We start from the raw sequence: 16557 nt of genomic DNA on the forward strand, positions 1-16557 counted from the left end.
TGTAGGGAGGTAGGTATCCTTCCTACCCCAACCACTATCTTGACTTTTATCTTGTTTCTCTTTATAGCTTTACTACCCGTATATGCATATCTAGGTGATGCAATCTAGTTTTGCCTATGTAAAAGCTTTACATAAACTGAATTACCCAGAATTTATTCTTTAAATCTGGCTTGTTTTACTCAGTATTAGGATTTATCCATGTTATTGCATGTAGGTGAAGTTTGTTCATTTTCATTATTGTATAATATTCCATTGTATAAATCCACCAGTTCTCTTATGGATGGATGTTTGGGTTGCATCTAGTTAGGGGATATCATGGGTAACATTGCTATAAACATTGTTTACATCTGCTGGTGCATATAAGTGTTTGTTCATTTTCTGTTGGCTTCCTTCTCTTTTTCTTACTGACTTCTAGGGGCTCTATGTATGCTCTACATACAAGTTCTTTGCTAGTCGTTATGTGTTGCAGATATTTTCTCCTACTCTGGCTTGCCTTTTTGCCCTCTTAATGAGATTTTTGATGAACTTAAAAGCGCTTCCTCTTCTTTTTTATTTTGAGATGGAGTCTCACTCTGTCGCCCAGGCTGGAGTGCGGTGGTGCAATCTCAGCTCACTGCAACCTCCACCTCCTGGGTTCAAGCGATTCTCCTGTCTCAGCCTCCCCAGTAGCTAGGATCACAGGCATGCGCCACCACAGTCTGTTAATTTTTACGGGGTTTTGCCATGTTGGCCAGGCTGGTCTTGAACTCCTGACCCCAGATGATCCGCCCACCTCGGCCTCACAGCACTGGGATTACAAGTGTGAGCCACTGCACCCAGCCAAAAGCTCTTCATTTTAATACAGTCAAAATTATCCATCTTTTCATTTATAGGCAGGGTTTGTGTCATAATTCATTTTTTTACCTTCAGGTCATAAAGATATTCTCCTGTTTTATCTTTATTTTCTTTTATTTGACTAATTAATTTATTTAAGACATGGGGTGTCAAACTCCTGGTCTCAGGTGATCCTCTTGCCTCAGCACCCCCCAACAAGTAGCTGGGATTAGAGGTGCCAGCCACTGTGCCTGGCTATTTCATCTTCTGAATGTTTTATTGTTTTGCTTTTCACATTTATTTTTACAGCCCACATGGAATTGGTTTTTGCGAATGATATGAGAGATGATCCAATTTCATTTCCCCCTATAGATAGCCAACTCTCTTAATACCATTTATTGAGAAGGCTATTTATGTATTGAAAATCTTTCCCCCATCTGCTTTGAAGTGGCACATTTGTCATAAATCAAGAATCCACATCTGGATCTGTTTCTGGGCTTCCTATTCTATTCCCTGAGTCTATTTGTCCTTGTGCTAGTCATATACTGTTTTAATCACTACAGCTTTATATGTTCTGTTATCTGGTAGAGTGAGTCCTCCCACATCATTGCTCTTCAGATGTATCTTGGCCCTTTGCTTTTCCTTATAAAGTTTAGAAATCAACTTGTCAAGTTCTATAAAAATAAACAAATGAAATAACCCATTGAGGTTTTTTATTGGGACTTAGTTGTTTACTTTCTTTCAATGAGGTGTTTGTAGCTTTTTCCAAAAGAGGTCTCCTATAACTGTTGTTAGATTTCTTCCTGGACACTTGATTTTTAAAAGCAGTTGTAAATGTTATCTTTAAGATGATAACATTTCTAATATTTATTGCTGGTATATAGAACTATAATTGTGTGTGTGCGTGTATTTATCTAGTAGCTTTGTTAATTCTATTCTTATTCTAATAATCATTCGTAGATTCTTTTAGATTTTTCTAAGTTCACCATATCATTTGTGAATAATGACAGATTTGATTTTTTCCTTTCCAGTTCTCATATTTTGTTCTTGCCTTAGTACACTGAGACCTCCATAGTAAATAGTTTTTTTAAAAAATAACTTTGCTTTTTGGCCAATTGGATAACTAAAATTTATTAATTTTAATTAATTTGTTAAATTAACTACTTTTTAAACAGAATCAAAAAATCCAAAAAGTACCAAAAAGATGAATATATGAGAAGTCTCTCTCCTACTCCAGACCTCCATTGGCTTGTTAAAAATATCCCATTTCTTCTGGTCCCCTTGACCTGCTGAATCTGGAACTTTAGCCAGTGGAGCTTCACGATATATATATATATATATATTTTTTTTTTTTTTGCTCCACACGTAACTGATATTTGAAGACCAATACAGAAAGTTTGCCTATGCAGAGATTAATGGGATTTGTGTAACACAGTGATCCGCAACCTTGGCTGTACATTAAAATCACCGGGAGGCTTTAAAAAAAGTCTTGATGCCTGTCCTGTACACTGGGTCTACTGATCTGAATCTCTGTAGATGCTATAGTGGGCATCTAGAGTTTCCATAAGCTCCCCAGATGATTTGGGGAGGCAGGAAGGAGGGCTTACAAAGGGGCGAGAGGAAACATTTGGGAGTGATGGGTATGTTTCCTATCTTGATCGTGGCGATGGTTTCATAAGTGAGTACATATGTCAGAACTTATCAAATTGTACACTTTAAGTCTGTTCCATTTATTATATATCAATTTTGCATCAATAAAGCAGTTTAAAGATAAAGCTGTCCAGGTGATTCTGATGCACAGCAATGATTGAGAATTATCCTTGTAATAGAAAAGGCACATGACTGGAAGTGGAAGTTGGATAGACTTCCATCTGTCAACAGTTGGCTGTGCACACTTAGACAAGTAACTTCAACCCTTCTGGACCTCAGGTTCATTCTAGTTAGTGGGTTCAATTTCTTCACAAGTACTTTTCAGCTGGCATGTTGATTCTTCTACTCAGCCTGGCAGTGCTGGCCAGGCTGCTGGTGCACCTCCTGGCCACACGAGGGAGCCGTACAGCTGGCAGCCTCTGACTCTCCACTGAACACTCTTGTGAGGTAAAAATAGGCTGGTCAGGCAGGGAGGGGTCTTTCCATTATTCCTGTGCTCCTCCTCTTGGTGAATGCAAGCCCCACTCCTCAACGGTCATCTTCAGCTACTCTCACTCACTGATCTCGCTGCAGGTGAGCCTTTTTTTAAGCAAAGCAAATCCATGAATTTCTGAAGGTACAGAACAGCTTTATAAAAGGATTCCCACGTTGCTTTGAAAATATCCTGCTCTCCCCAAGCAATTAAAATAGTACCAAATTGAAGTATATGTATGTATACATACGTATGTACACATGTAAATGTATGTATTTGTGTATATGCATCAATATAGATCCATATCTGGTCTATATCAGTAAGCACACTAACAATACTATTCTCCCCCTATGAAAATTATCTATATAAAAGGCAGTTATGTTTGTTAGAGGTACAGTTTTGATATCCTTCAGGCATTAACATTGCTTAGACGAAAAGAGGAATCAAGGTTAGCAAACAAAGTTTTTTTCCATGGTAATATGATGTAAAGTGCTTAAGTGGGTAAATGTGTAAGGGAGAGAGAGTATGTGTGTCTGCGTGTCTGTGTGTGTTTACATATACTCAGGTGAACAGGTTGGCTAATATTTTCAGAATAGAATTTATCCAGACGCTCTGTGCATTAATCTCTATTTTTCTTGGACCAGACAGGGCAAAAAATCTGAATTCCCCAGAAGAGATAGACTAGAATTGATGTCACAAAATGATCTAGCTATGCCCTAAACTTTAATAAATGTATTCTAATCCAGCTCAAAAATGAAAGGCAAATGTTTATCTGAAGTGCAACAATAGTGACTTTTAAAAAAGAACTCCTCCCCCACCCTAAAATAATCTAAATAATGCTTTAAAACCTTAGCTTTGAGTTGCTCTTTTATTTTTGGTCTTATTGAAGTTTTCTTCCATTTTGATTCCTAAATTTCAGATTATTCTATGAGCCAGTCACAACACCTTGTGGGCATACTTTTTGCTTAAAATGCCTAGAAAGATGCCTAGATCACAACGCCAAGTGTCCATTATGCAAAGACGGTCTTTCACAGGTAAATCAATATTTCTTTGTTTGGTTTAAATCAGTATTTCTTTCTTGTTTGGTTTAGCTTATTTGGAATTGGGCACTAAGACAGTGTTCAACTGGACCCCAAGCCACTGCACTGTGGTAGGGCACATTACTCCCTCAAACCATCTATTTCTCCTGTCTTTTTTTTTTTTTAGACGGAATCTTCACTCTGTCACCCAGGCTGGAGTGCAGTGGAACCTCCACCTCCTGGGTTCCAGCAATTCTCCTGCCTCAGCCTCCCAAGGAGCTGGGATTACAGGCGCATGCCACCACGCTCAGCTAATTTTTTTTTTTTTTTTTTTGAAACAGAGTCTTGGCCGGGCGCAGTGGCTCAAGCCTGTAATCCCAGCACTTTGGGAGGCTGAGACGGGCGGATCACGAGGTCAGGAGATCGAGACCATCCTGGCTAACACGGTGAAACCCCGTCTCTACTAAAAAATACAAAAAACTAGCCGGGCGAGCTGGCGGGTGCCTGTAGTCCCAGCTACTCGGGAGGCTGAGGCAGGAGAATGGCGTAAACCCGGGAGGCGGAGCTTGCAGTGAGCTGAGATCCGGCCACTGCACTCCAGCCCGGGAGACAGAGCGAGACTCCGTCTCAAAAAAAAAAAAAAAAAAAAGAAACAGTCTTGCTCTGTCACCCAGGCTGGAGTGCAGTGGCACGATCTCTGCTCACTGCAAACTCCCCCTCCCGGGTTCACACCATTCTCCTGCCTCAGCCTCCCGAGTAACTGGGACTACAGGTGCCCGTCACCATGCCCGGCTAATTTTTTGTAATTTTAGTAGAGATGGGGTTTCACCATGTTAGCCAGGTTGGTCTCGATCTCCTGACCCCGTGATCCGCCTGCCTTGGCTTCCCAAAGTACTGGGATTACAGGCGTGAGCCACCGCGCCTGGCCTAAGTTTTGTATTTTTAGTAGAAATGGGGTTTCACCATATTGGTCAGGCTGGTCTCGAGCTCCTGACCTCAGGTGATCCACCCATCTCAGTCTCCCAAAGTGCTAGGATTACAGGCATGAGCCACCGCGCCCAGCCTATTTCTCCTGTCTTATAGCCACTGTTCCCATCTCCATAAAGTTCTTCAGGAAAATGAGGCAACATGCAGTTTTTTATGCGATGTAAGTAGGGAAATCAATTTGTGTTGGAAACAAAAGTGTTAAATAGATGATAAACTTGGATCCTGGTTCTGATCTCATCATGGCACCTGATATACTATGATCTTGAGTAAATCTTTTGTTCCCTCTAGGATTGGACTAGGTAAGCCCTGATGTTCCCTTATCATCAATGTTTATTCTGTGGCTTGAGGATAACAGCTCCAAAGGCCCCAGGAGAACCTCACAGAACTTCAGAGTGATCCTTGTCCAACCCCTCAGGAGCCACTGTACCTGGAAGCCCTAGAGCTTTTGCAGTAAGCCAATTTAGCAGACAGCAGCCCTCTAGGACTTCCAGGTTCTCCAAAACTAATCACACAGACTCCCACCTTTGTTTTTCAAGTGAACCTGAAGGAATTTCCTATAGAAAAAGAAGACCTGAGAATCCATCTTGTTTTCCCTCCCTCAGGGATTTAGGTGCCACATTTTACGATTGGTGTTAATATTCCTTGACCCCTGTCATTCCTGAGGAGAGGTCGGAGATGCAAGGCTATCTCTAGGTGACTACAGGTCAAGAGAAGTCACATGTTGAGCTTTACCATCACCCCAGTATTTAAATTAAGGGAATGGAGTGAAATAATCATCACTGGTAGCCCTCAGGGTATGTGTTGGGATTGGGAGGAGGGCCGTTGTCATACCTTTCCCTAGATAAAGTTGTAGGATTTGCAGGCCTGATTGTAGGTGAGAAGTCCATAATCCTTATACTTAAATAATACATCTGTGTTGTTGTAACACTGGAAAATTCAGATTAAGTGGAAAGAAGAAAAATCTACCCATATGCTCAGTACCTAGAGAAAACCACTGTTAGTTTTAGTATGTGCCTTTTCTGGCTTTTTGTTTTAGCATCAGCAGAGGAGTCACCTACTTTTTGGACCGACTACCTCCTCAATCACTGCTTATCCCACAGAATTGGGACTGGGAAGTGCAGCTGATTTTCCCATAGCCAGGCAATGGCAGTGACAGTGGCAGATAAGGCATCCTGGAGACAGATGCTATACGGTTCAGGACTTGGGGTCTAGAAGATATTCTCATCTATCTCTGTGTATTCACATAGGGTCACACTTGCACCATTTTACATAGGATTAAATATTCCAATCATGTTCACTGCAGAATAGAGACACAGCCCATACTGAGAAAGGAACAAAATTGTTTGAAGCCAACAGTTTTATACTCAGGCGCTCTCCTTGCTGGGACTGTAGGGGTAGTTTCCATAGCAAGCAATTCTCCGCAGATATTTTAGCATCAGTTGTTTGATTCACACCGTTAAATACCCACTACTTAAACATCCCTGGGTGTGCATCGGTCAGGGGTGTTTGGGAGAAGAGTAACAGTGACAATTGAGCCTAAGTCCAGTTCTTGAAATCATGACTTTTAATCTCAGTGATACCTAGATGGTATATTAGAAAGGCAAATAGACAAATCAATATTTAGTTGTTTGTGTTTTTTAAAAGTAAAATTAAAAGAGAAAAAATAGGTAGATTTGGCAATATCCAGAAGCCCAAGCATTGGGTTAGGCTGGGAGTGGGACAGGGCAGGAAAGGATCAGTGATTGAAAAATGCTTTTTAGTTCCCTGAACCTTTTGGCCACTAACTTTGAGCATATGCCAGATGGAGACCATTTCTGTGAGCTTGTAAACACGATCAACAGAAAATGGAAAGGGAAGGATTCCCCCCACCCCACTTTTTGGACAAGAACATGATCTTGATTTCAGTATTTCAGGAAAATTGTGAGAGTTTTAAAACTTCAATGCAGGTTTTACCCCCTTGTTAAAATATTTTTTTTCTAATTATAAAGATAATCAATTGCATGTGTGGTTTTTTTAATGAAACTAACATCCAGAAAATACATATATTATGATGGTATCATCTGCTGATTTGTGGGTCCAGACTACTCCAATATGTGGGTCATGTGACTTGTCCAGTGATTACATCAGAAGTGTTTTGCTGATGACTGCATATTACCTAATTGCATATTATCTAATTGCCTCCCCCCATATAGTGCTTGGCATCAAGAAAATACAGCAAAAATGTAATAATGGAGGAGCTCATAGCTAAATTCCTTCCAGAAGAACTGAAGGAACGAAGGAAGCTTTACGAAGAGGAAATGGAAGAACTTTCTAAGTATGTATATGCATATTTCTGTTTTGTTTCCCTCATACCAGCTCATGAGAGCTGAATGTACACATTACTTCCCAGCTTCCGACTTAGTGATGTCCTGCCAGCTGCTTGAAATTGGCTATGGTGAGAGTATTTACACCATGGAAATTGGCAAGTGCTACAAACCAGGGCTTCCCCTGCACCCAGAGAGCCAGTTGTTAAACATACCAGCATACCACTGAAGAAGCATAAGCGAAACCAGTGATGAGGGTACACCCTGCCCCCAGTAACAGGGTATTTGTTGGAGAGAGTAAAATTGGAGTAGCTTAATCAGGGGAACTTAACGAAATAGCCAAAAGATTGTTTTCAGATACATAAGGAGTTGCTATGAAGTTAAGAACTTTGGTGTCAACCAGAACTGGGCTTAAGACCCAGTTCTACCTCAAAGTGAGTCTACTTCACAACCCTAGGCAGGTCACTTAACCTTTCTGGGCCTTAGTTTCCTTATCTGTAGCTTGAGAATAATTTAATAATTTGAGTTCTTACTTCATGGACTTATTTTTTGAGATTGAGCCTCACTCTGTCACCCAGGCTGGAGTGCAGTGGTGTGATCTTGGCTCACTGCAACCTCTGCCTTCTGGATTCAAGCGATTCTCCTGCCTCAGCCACCCAAGTAGCTGAGATTACAGGCATGCACCACCATGCCCAGCTAATTTTTGTATTTTTTATGGAGACAGGGCTTCACCATGTTGGACAGGCTGGTCTTGAACTCCTGACCTCAAGTGATCCTCCCACTTGGACCTCCCAAAGTGCTAGGATTACAGGCGTGAGCCACCATGCCTGGCCACCTCATGAACTTCTTATGAAAATCAGGCCGGGCGCGGTGGCTCAAGCTTGTAATCCCAGCACTTTGGGAGGCCGAGACGGGCGGATCACGAGGTCAGGAGATCGAGACCATCCTGGCTAACAAGGTGAAACCCCGTCTCTACTAAAAAATACAAAAAAACTAGCCGGGCGAGGTGGCGGGCGCCTGTAGTCCCAGCTACTGGGGAGGCTGAGGCAGGACAATGGTGTGAACCCGGGAGGCGGAGCTTGCAGTGAGCCGAGATCCGGCCACTGCACTCCAGCCTGGGCGACAGAGCGAGACTCCGTCTCAAAAAAAAAAAAAAATGACCTTGTGCATAGTAAGCACTTAATTAATGGTAATAATACTAATACTTGTTAAGTGCTTTCTCTGCCGTGCACAGGTAATGTGAGAGGTGAAGGGGAGGGTCAGAGGCGTCAGTGAGGCTCTCAGCGCTCTGCCTAGCTGTGAGAACAGCTCCCTTCGCAGAAAAAGCAGGAGGCAATCACTAATTTCTGCCTCTCTTGCTTCTGCCCTCCCCTCCCCCGATCCCCAGTAGAATCCTAACAGCATTCCAGAGGCAAGGTTCCTGACAGCAAAAATGGTTCTGGTTTCATGCCCACTGTGTAGAGAACATTCGTAAACTCTGCCAGTGACTTGTTTGAATGCACTCCTCACTTTGAATAATGTTTTTCTCAGAAACTAGAAATCATTTTTTTCTCACTAATTTACATTGGAACTACTCAGGGGATCTTTATCTTTATTTCTGATCTGTAAATTAGCATTGAGCCTCTCTGAGCCCTCATCTCAAATCTCATTTAAGGTCTTATTAACAAATACTGAGATGTATTAGGACTTTCTATGTAAATGAATCCTAAACTTGATCCTTTTGAGATTTGGGCAGTTGGTCTTGTATTTCTTGATAGGTTTAGGTTCAGATGTTCCTGTGTTGAATTTACTAGACAAATAAGAAGACAAGGATCCCAGAGGAGCTGGCTCTGTTTTGGTTCTCCAACAGGTTGTGTGTGTGAATCTCTGGGAGTACTTATTGAAAGGCAGGGCCGGGCATGGTGGCTCATGCCTGTAATCATAGTACTTTGGGAGGCAGAGGCGGGTGGATTGCTTGAGGTCAGGAGTTCAATACCAGCCTGGCCAACATGGTGAAACCCCGTCTCTAATAAAATTACAAAATTAGCCAGGCGTGGTGCCATGCACCTGTAATCCCAGCTACTTGGGAGGCTGAGGCAAGAGAATTGCTTGAACCCAGGAGGCAGAGGTTGCCGTGAGCCAAGATTGCACCATTGCACTCCAGCCTGGGTGACAGAGTAAGATTCCGCTACAAAAATAAAAATAAAAAAAAGGAGAAGAAGAAAGAAAAAGAAAGGCAGACCCTTGGGTTCCAATTCCAGAGCTAATGCATCAGTATCTCTGGTAATGTGGTGTCCAAGTCATCTTGATTTAAGAGCCCCTGGTGATTCTGATGCAAAGAAGCATTTGAGCATCACTGGGCTGGATTACTCTTGCCTATCTCTTGGTCCTTCCTCCTTTCAGCTGTGCCTACTTTGCAGATTCTTTGGGGTCCTTGCAAATTTGAGATGCCCTAGGGACCTTACATAGAATTTCCCACCACCCTTCTGGAGAGCTGAGTCCACTTCTATCATCAGCAGCCTTCCCCATGCAGCTTGAGAAACACCTGAAGAGATTGTTTTGAGTGGAGAGCATGAAAGAAAGAAAGACAAAATATGAATTATAGCTGTCACCCACAATATTAAGGTGCTAGAGAACTTTTTCAGCCAAATTAAAATGTGTAGAATGCCAATTTTAATTTCTTAGACCTTAGGCTAACCTCTGCATTGGATAATGGAACTCAGCCCACACTATCAATTGCATTTCAATATTTTTCTGTTAGCCATCAAAACTTGATGTATCTTTGGCAAGTGACACCGTCAAAAAACAAACTGGTGTCTCTTTGCCTTCCCCCAGGGGTATCACATGCTAACATTTGACCAACATTTTTGTGTTCTGTCCGATTGCTTTGAGATCCCTGTCATTTGCTCTTTCTGACAGCCTTAATAAGAATGTGCCTATTTTCGTGTGTACTATGGCCTATCCCACCGTTCCTTGTCCCCTGCACATCTTTGAGCCTTGTTACCGCCTGATGATTCGTAGATGCATTGAGACAGGCACGAGACAGTTTGGCATGTGCCTTGGAGATCCTGTCAAAGGGTAAGTAAGGAGCCATGCGAGCAAAAAGAGGTTGTGTAATGAGGGATTTCTCTTTTACTTTGGGGTACTCCCAGGAGATGGGGAGGCCTAGCTCATGAGGTTAGCCAACTGAAGAATATGAGCATTTGTAAGGATCAGGGTTCCTTTGGTGGTTAGTTTACCATGTGAGAGGCTGTCTATTTAAAGAACTCTAGAATTAATATTTGCTTAAACAAGTGGTATATGTTATAAAACTTGTAAGAGTGTGGGCCTTGGAGTCAAACTGCCTGTGTTCATTATCTAGTTGCAGCCTTGGAGCACGTTTGAGTTTGAGCAAGCTATTTAACCTTTCTGTATCCCAGTTTCCTTATCTGTAAAGTGGGTACAATAATAGTACCTACCTTGTTGGGTTTGCTGGGAAGATTAGTGAGTTAATAATGTACATAAAATGCTGAGCACAGTTCCTGGCTTCCTTAGTCCATTTTGTGCTACTGTAACAGAATGCCACAGACTAATAATTTATGAACAATCGAAATTTATTTCTCATGGTTCTGGAGGCTGGGAAGTCCAAGATCAATGTGCTGGCATCTGGCAAGGGCCTTCTTCCTTTATCATAACATAATGGAAGGGCATAGCAGAAGGGCAACAGAGAGAGAAAGAAGGGGGTCAAACTTGCCCTTTTGTATTAATAACAACCCTACTCTACTTTCACCATATCAGCATTAATGCATTCATGAGGGTGGAGGCCTAATCACCTCTTAAATGTCCCACCTCTTAATAATACTACAATAGCAATTAAATTTCAAAATGGGTTGTAGAGACAAACATTCAAACCATAGCACTGGCACGGTACATAGTATGTGCTCAATAAATGGTAGCAGTTACACAAACACATTATGATTTTTTTTTTCTTCACACAGGCACTGCCTGTTGTGTAATTGAAGCTGTAACCCAGGGACAGGAAAATAGGCAGAAGTCCCTTGAGCCACAGCATGGGGTTACAGAAATGGCTGGGTGCCAGGCCAGGGAAACAGAACTCATCAAGGATCTATTCTCTCGACTCCATTCTCAATAAACAGGTTTGCAGAATATGGCTGCATCCTAGAGATCAGAAATGTTCAATTCTTTGCCGATGGCCGCTCAGTGGTTGACAGCATAGGAAAGAGGCGCTTCAGGGTGCTCCATCAGAGCCAGCGGGATGGCTACAACACAGCCGACATTGAATACATTGAAGACCAAAAGGTGAGGGTGGCCAGTGCCAAGAATCCCAAAGCCAGGCTATCCTCCTAACTTGGTACAAGTTGCGAAAGGATTTCTCAGAACCCTTGAGGGCCTTGGGATTTCACACCAAATTGCTGCAGCAGCATTGAATGCTGCTGGATTGCTATCCAATTGCAGTATATGGCAGTGAGGACACCTATTGTCCTGGCTCTGCTTAGCTACTGAGTTGCATTCATGCATAAGAAATGCTATCCTAGATCAACTCTGGGGCTCATTCAGCTTGGGAGTTGAGTCTTTGTCAAAGATACCAAGGAATAGATCTGGGGTGGGTCTATATGTATATATTTTATATATCGATTTATGTATACTTTAAACTTTTTTCTTTTGAGACAACTATAGATCCACACATGCATTTGTATTTTAAAGTACGTAACCTGGCTAAGAGCCCTTCCCAATAATCCATCATCCCATAAGGCAGAAAGATGACACATCTAGTTAATCCTTGGTTTTCTGAGCTAATGGGTGCAAGAAGAGGTAAATAATCCTGTGTTCATTTATATTTCATTTGTTACATGGTAGATTAATAAATATTTGATGACTGAGTAAATGTGTTTGACCAAGATAGTTACATGCTAAGACTGACATACTCCTGTGTGTTTTCCAGCTAGCAATGGGAAAACAGATATAAAAATGAAAAGGGCAAAGGCATGGACCAGCATAACCTGATTTAACCACATGCCTCCACTCAGGCTGGTTTGAATCTCTGGTTTTCTGCATGTTTTGCTGTTTCAGCTAATCTACCAGCTGAACCCTTCTCCTTCCTCCATGCTCAACAGTATCTACACACTGTCCAGCACTTGACTAAGGGGAATTTCACATCAAGCACAGGAGAAAGCTGGAAGGGTGAGCCTTCCCATAGGAAGGCAGAATGGATGCTCAAAGCGAGTCAGGTGTCAAAAGTGACTCCGGGAATGATGGAGAAGGTATAGAATGTTTCACTTCCACTTTGATACTTTCAGGTTCAGGGAGAGGATTGTGCTGAGCTCATGGGATTACATAACTGTGTCTATCAGCAAGCGTCATTGTGGTTTCATTCACTCAAATCATCCCTAAAGAATCGGATACTCAATCACTTTGGACCCATGCCGGAGAAAGACGCTGATCCTCAGGTATAGAAAAATGTCTACTTTAAACGGGTTGCCCCACTAGAAGAGAGTGCCTAGTGTTTGTGATTAGATGGGTATGTGGTTGCCATTCAGCACACTGAATGCAGAGAGGAAGATGGATTTAATTTGGTGTTGTTTGACTGCATAGTGTCATGAGTAAGACCAAAAAGATCCCAAGTTAGAATTGGGGGTAACTAAAGTAAAGCAGTAAGAACTTGGATTCAAGGAAGGTTTTGAGAACAAGTAAGATAAGAGAATGGGAACATAGATATCACCAACAGAAGAACCTTCCATGGGAGTCCAGATTCACACCATGGTAATGTTAGGGTGACAAGATACGTGCAAAGGCCAGGACTTAAGAGAAGGGTATCCTGGGAGCTGAGACCAAAAGCTACTGCTTTCAGGTAACTTCATAACCCTCTCCCTCATTGCTTTGGGAACTAGGGGATAGGGCTAGCTACCCTTGTAAGATTACAACTTCAAGACCACAAAAACTTTTCATGCCTCGGTCTATCTATGCTTTGCCCTGCAAGTCTAGACCCTTGCTATTGTGCTCACCAGGGCTGAATAGCTCCTGAGAAAACTGACCCCATCATTAAATACTGTTGGTTGAGTTATACTAGAAAGTAGTTTGTTAGGTTCTACTGATCAGTGTTCTTCCTGGGGGATAGGCCTATTTGCAAGATCAAATTGCAGATCAGAAGCTCTCTAGGAGAGGGGAGATGGTTTTCACTAAGCTTTGCTTGCCTGGTATAAATCAGGGAGTACTTTCTTTCTAGGATAAGGCTGGAGATATCCTAACCACATACTTCCTCATCACCATCTTTTCCTATGCTCCGAGCTGGCTCTCCTACATCAACACTCCCAGAACTTCCTTGATTCTTTACTTAATGCTCATCCTCAACTCTGTCACAAAAGAAATATCTAAATATGCATATTCTGACCAAAAGTCTGGTCCTTCTTCCCTTTCTAGCAGTATAACCTTGGGAAGATCCCTTTCCCTTTCTCAACTTTTGTCCCATCTCTGACATGAGGAGGGGTCTAAAACCCCCTCTTCCTCTTGCATTCTGAGGTTCTAAGACACCAGTCTGTTCCCTAACGAGCTGAAACGTCTTGCTTTCCTCAGACCACAAAAGTGGCTCCTTCCACACCCATGCAAAGGCATCATGAGTCTTCAAGGGAGAAAGGCCAGTTAGTGCTTCCTGTGACCCAGCTCCTGGCTCTGGGCCACGGTGAGTCAGGACTGCAGGATATACTTCTGAGCAAACTCACGATCAAGCTTAATGTTCCCCTTCACCTTCCGGGAAGCGTTCTCCCTTAGGCAAAAGATATAGATCAGCAATGGTAACGGGAAAACACAGATGCTACAGTGTGATTCATAAAGGCTAATGACAGAGAAAGTTGAAATCTTGGCTTTCACTTCCTTTTTTCTTAGTTCTGTTATTATGTTGCTTTGGCAGCAGCAGCACCAGCAAAAAAGAAAAACCCAAACCCATCCCACTTTGCTCCAGTCAATGCTGCAGCCCCAGTGGTCCCACAAATAAGAATGTTCTGTCAGGAGGATGTTTCTTAGAAACTGCCGCAAGTGTTAATACCAGCTTAAATATCTTTGTTGGTGATCCTTGGAAAGAAAGTTCAGAACATCAGTCTAATATTCAGAACTGATAATAGGAGGGAGAGCATGTTGCCAGCTTCAGGGAGGGACAAAAAAAGAATGCAAATGAAGCTAGAGGCACAAAGAAGCAAAGAAGGCAGTGAGATGTGGTGATGATCAGAGGAACCAATTTGGAGCCAAATAATTTCAGGTGTAGGCACTTTTACCAGAATGGTTCTCTGTAGTCCTAAAACCAAACTTGTGAAAGTTGTGGGCAGAAAGCTCATTTTAGGCTTAGAAGGAAATAAGTTCCCAATGTCTAAAATATGTGCCAGGGAAGCTGCTTACAAACAGAATTTTGGGGAAAGATTTATGTGAAATAGGAAAGCTCTTTATTAAAAGGAAATCTAGGGGCAGAATATATTTATTTATTTATTTATTTATTTATTTATTTATTTATTTTGAGACGGAGTCTCACTCTGTCACCCAGGCTGGAGTGCAGTGGCACATCTCGGCTCACTGCAAGCTCCACCTCACAGGTTCACGCCGTTCTCCTGCCTCAACCTCCCGAGTAGCTGGGACTACAGGCATCCGCCACCACACCCAGCTAATATTTTGTATTTTTAGTAGAGACGGGGTTTCATTGTGTTAGCCAGGATGGTCTCGATCTCCTGACCTCGTGATCCACCTGCCGGCCTCCCAAAGTGCTGGGATTACAGGCATGAGCCACCGTTCCCAGCCCCGGGGCAGAATATATTTCTAATGTGAATGTTTTCTAATTGGAATTTTTGCAAAGTGAGGTTGTGATTCTTTGGTACTGTAAATCATAGCCTTTGGTTTTCAGGGGAGAAGAGAGCTGTGGCCCTGTATAGTGACATGGTATATCTGGACTATTGCCTTCAGCCACATCAAGGAAATGAGGGGACTTAAAAGACATGCAAAGGTCAAGGGGTCATGGGAATTGAAGGCCTGAATGTTAAATGCATCAGTCCAAAGGACCTCAACAGAATATTAGAAGTGGAAGAGACTACATAGTAGATACTAGCTTGTAAAATCACATTGGCTAGGAAGCATGGTGTATCTGTTAGGATATTGGTTGGTTTGCCTTAACAAGAACCAAAAACAAGATGGAAGAGCTAAGTCCTGGACAGTTAGGGCAGCTCTATTCCACGAGAGCATTCAGGGACCCAGGCTCCTTCATCACAAAACTCTACCATCCTTAGAATGTTGCCCTCATCCTCTTGATTGAGGAAGGCTGATCCTCACCACATCCATGTTCTAGCTAGGGGAAAGGGAGAGAAAGAGGAAGGCAGAGGACATAAGCTGTTTTCCCAGAGCATGACGAAGAGGTTACACATATCACTTCCCTTTACATCTCATTAGCCAGAACTTTGTCTCACGGCCTCACCTAGCTGCAAGGGAAGCTGAGAAATGCAGTCTTTTTTCTGGGTGGCTATATGGTCTGCTAAAATAAGGGGGAAAATAGATATAGGGACAATTAGCAATCTGCCACACGGAGTTGTTCTACCTGGGTCTTTACCTTGAGCATTTGCAACTCTGCAGACTGATGTTCTTGGATGGGAATAGAATGACCCCATTGTATTTCTCTGTTGCAGATGAACCCGAATGGCCCAGCCTGGTGCTGGTGGATGTTAGCGGTTCTTCCTTTGGAAAGCCGAGCTCAGCTCCCCTTCCTAGCAATGAGGTCCTTAAAGGATAGACTGAATGGTATTCGACGAGTCCTGGCTTTCATATCCCGAAACCAAAACTAGTGAGTGGATTGCTGAAGAGGAGCTCCCACCTTCCCCACTGCCGTTGGGGGGAGTCTTGTAAATATATCTCATTGCAATAATATCTTAACAGAAGGGAGTGTCAAACAGGCGTCAGCCTGCTGTTGATCACAGAGAGAAATTGAGTAGAAAGACCAAAAGAATGTGACCTATTTGAAACTTTCTGTCTTAAGATGCTTTTTGACATGCTGCATAACTACATGAACAGCAGAGGTGTTTAAGAGCCCAGAAAAACATAATTTGATTTTAACATTAAAATTTCCAAAAGTTTAAAGTGGTTTTGCTTTAATATTCTTTCTCTCATAGATCAATGACTGTATGGTTGAAATGTGAAAACAAAGATACTAATAATGTTGCTGTATAATTTCACTGACTTGAGGTCTCATTCCAAATGGTTCAGGTTTTATAGAGCATTGTGTAAAATAATGTTCATACTTCTTTCTGTTTTAATAATTTATTTTTTGCACTACTGTATCCTTTTTTCTACGTGTATGTTTGTAACTATG

General features: G+C 42.3%; 1 protein-coding gene across 3 annotated transcripts in view; it reads left to right on the plus strand.

Annotated features, from left to right (window-relative positions):
- LONRF3 (LON peptidase N-terminal domain and ring finger 3) overlaps positions 1-16325 on the plus strand; it is a 45225-nt gene extending 28900 nt beyond the window's left edge. For all 3 annotated transcript variants that reach the window (XM_030934409.1, XM_030934411.1, XM_030934410.1), the window contains 6 exons: positions 3855-3969; positions 7134-7255; positions 10143-10301; positions 11360-11522; positions 12521-12670; positions 15878-16325. In XM_030934409.1, coding sequence (XP_030790269.1) covers positions 3855-3969; positions 7134-7255; positions 10143-10301; positions 11360-11522; positions 12521-12670; positions 15878-16033 — 865 coding nt within the window. In that variant the 3' untranslated portion in view covers positions 16034-16325. The remainder of the gene's footprint in view (positions 1-3854; positions 3970-7133; positions 7256-10142; positions 10302-11359; positions 11523-12520; positions 12671-15877) is intronic.
- Positions 16326-16557: the final 232 nt, after the last annotated feature.

This window comes from Rhinopithecus roxellana, chromosome 7, assembly GCF_007565055.1.
Source record: "Rhinopithecus roxellana isolate Shanxi Qingling chromosome 7, ASM756505v1, whole genome shotgun sequence".
In the NCBI taxonomy this organism is placed as follows: Eukaryota; Metazoa; Chordata; class Mammalia; order Primates; family Cercopithecidae; genus Rhinopithecus; species Rhinopithecus roxellana.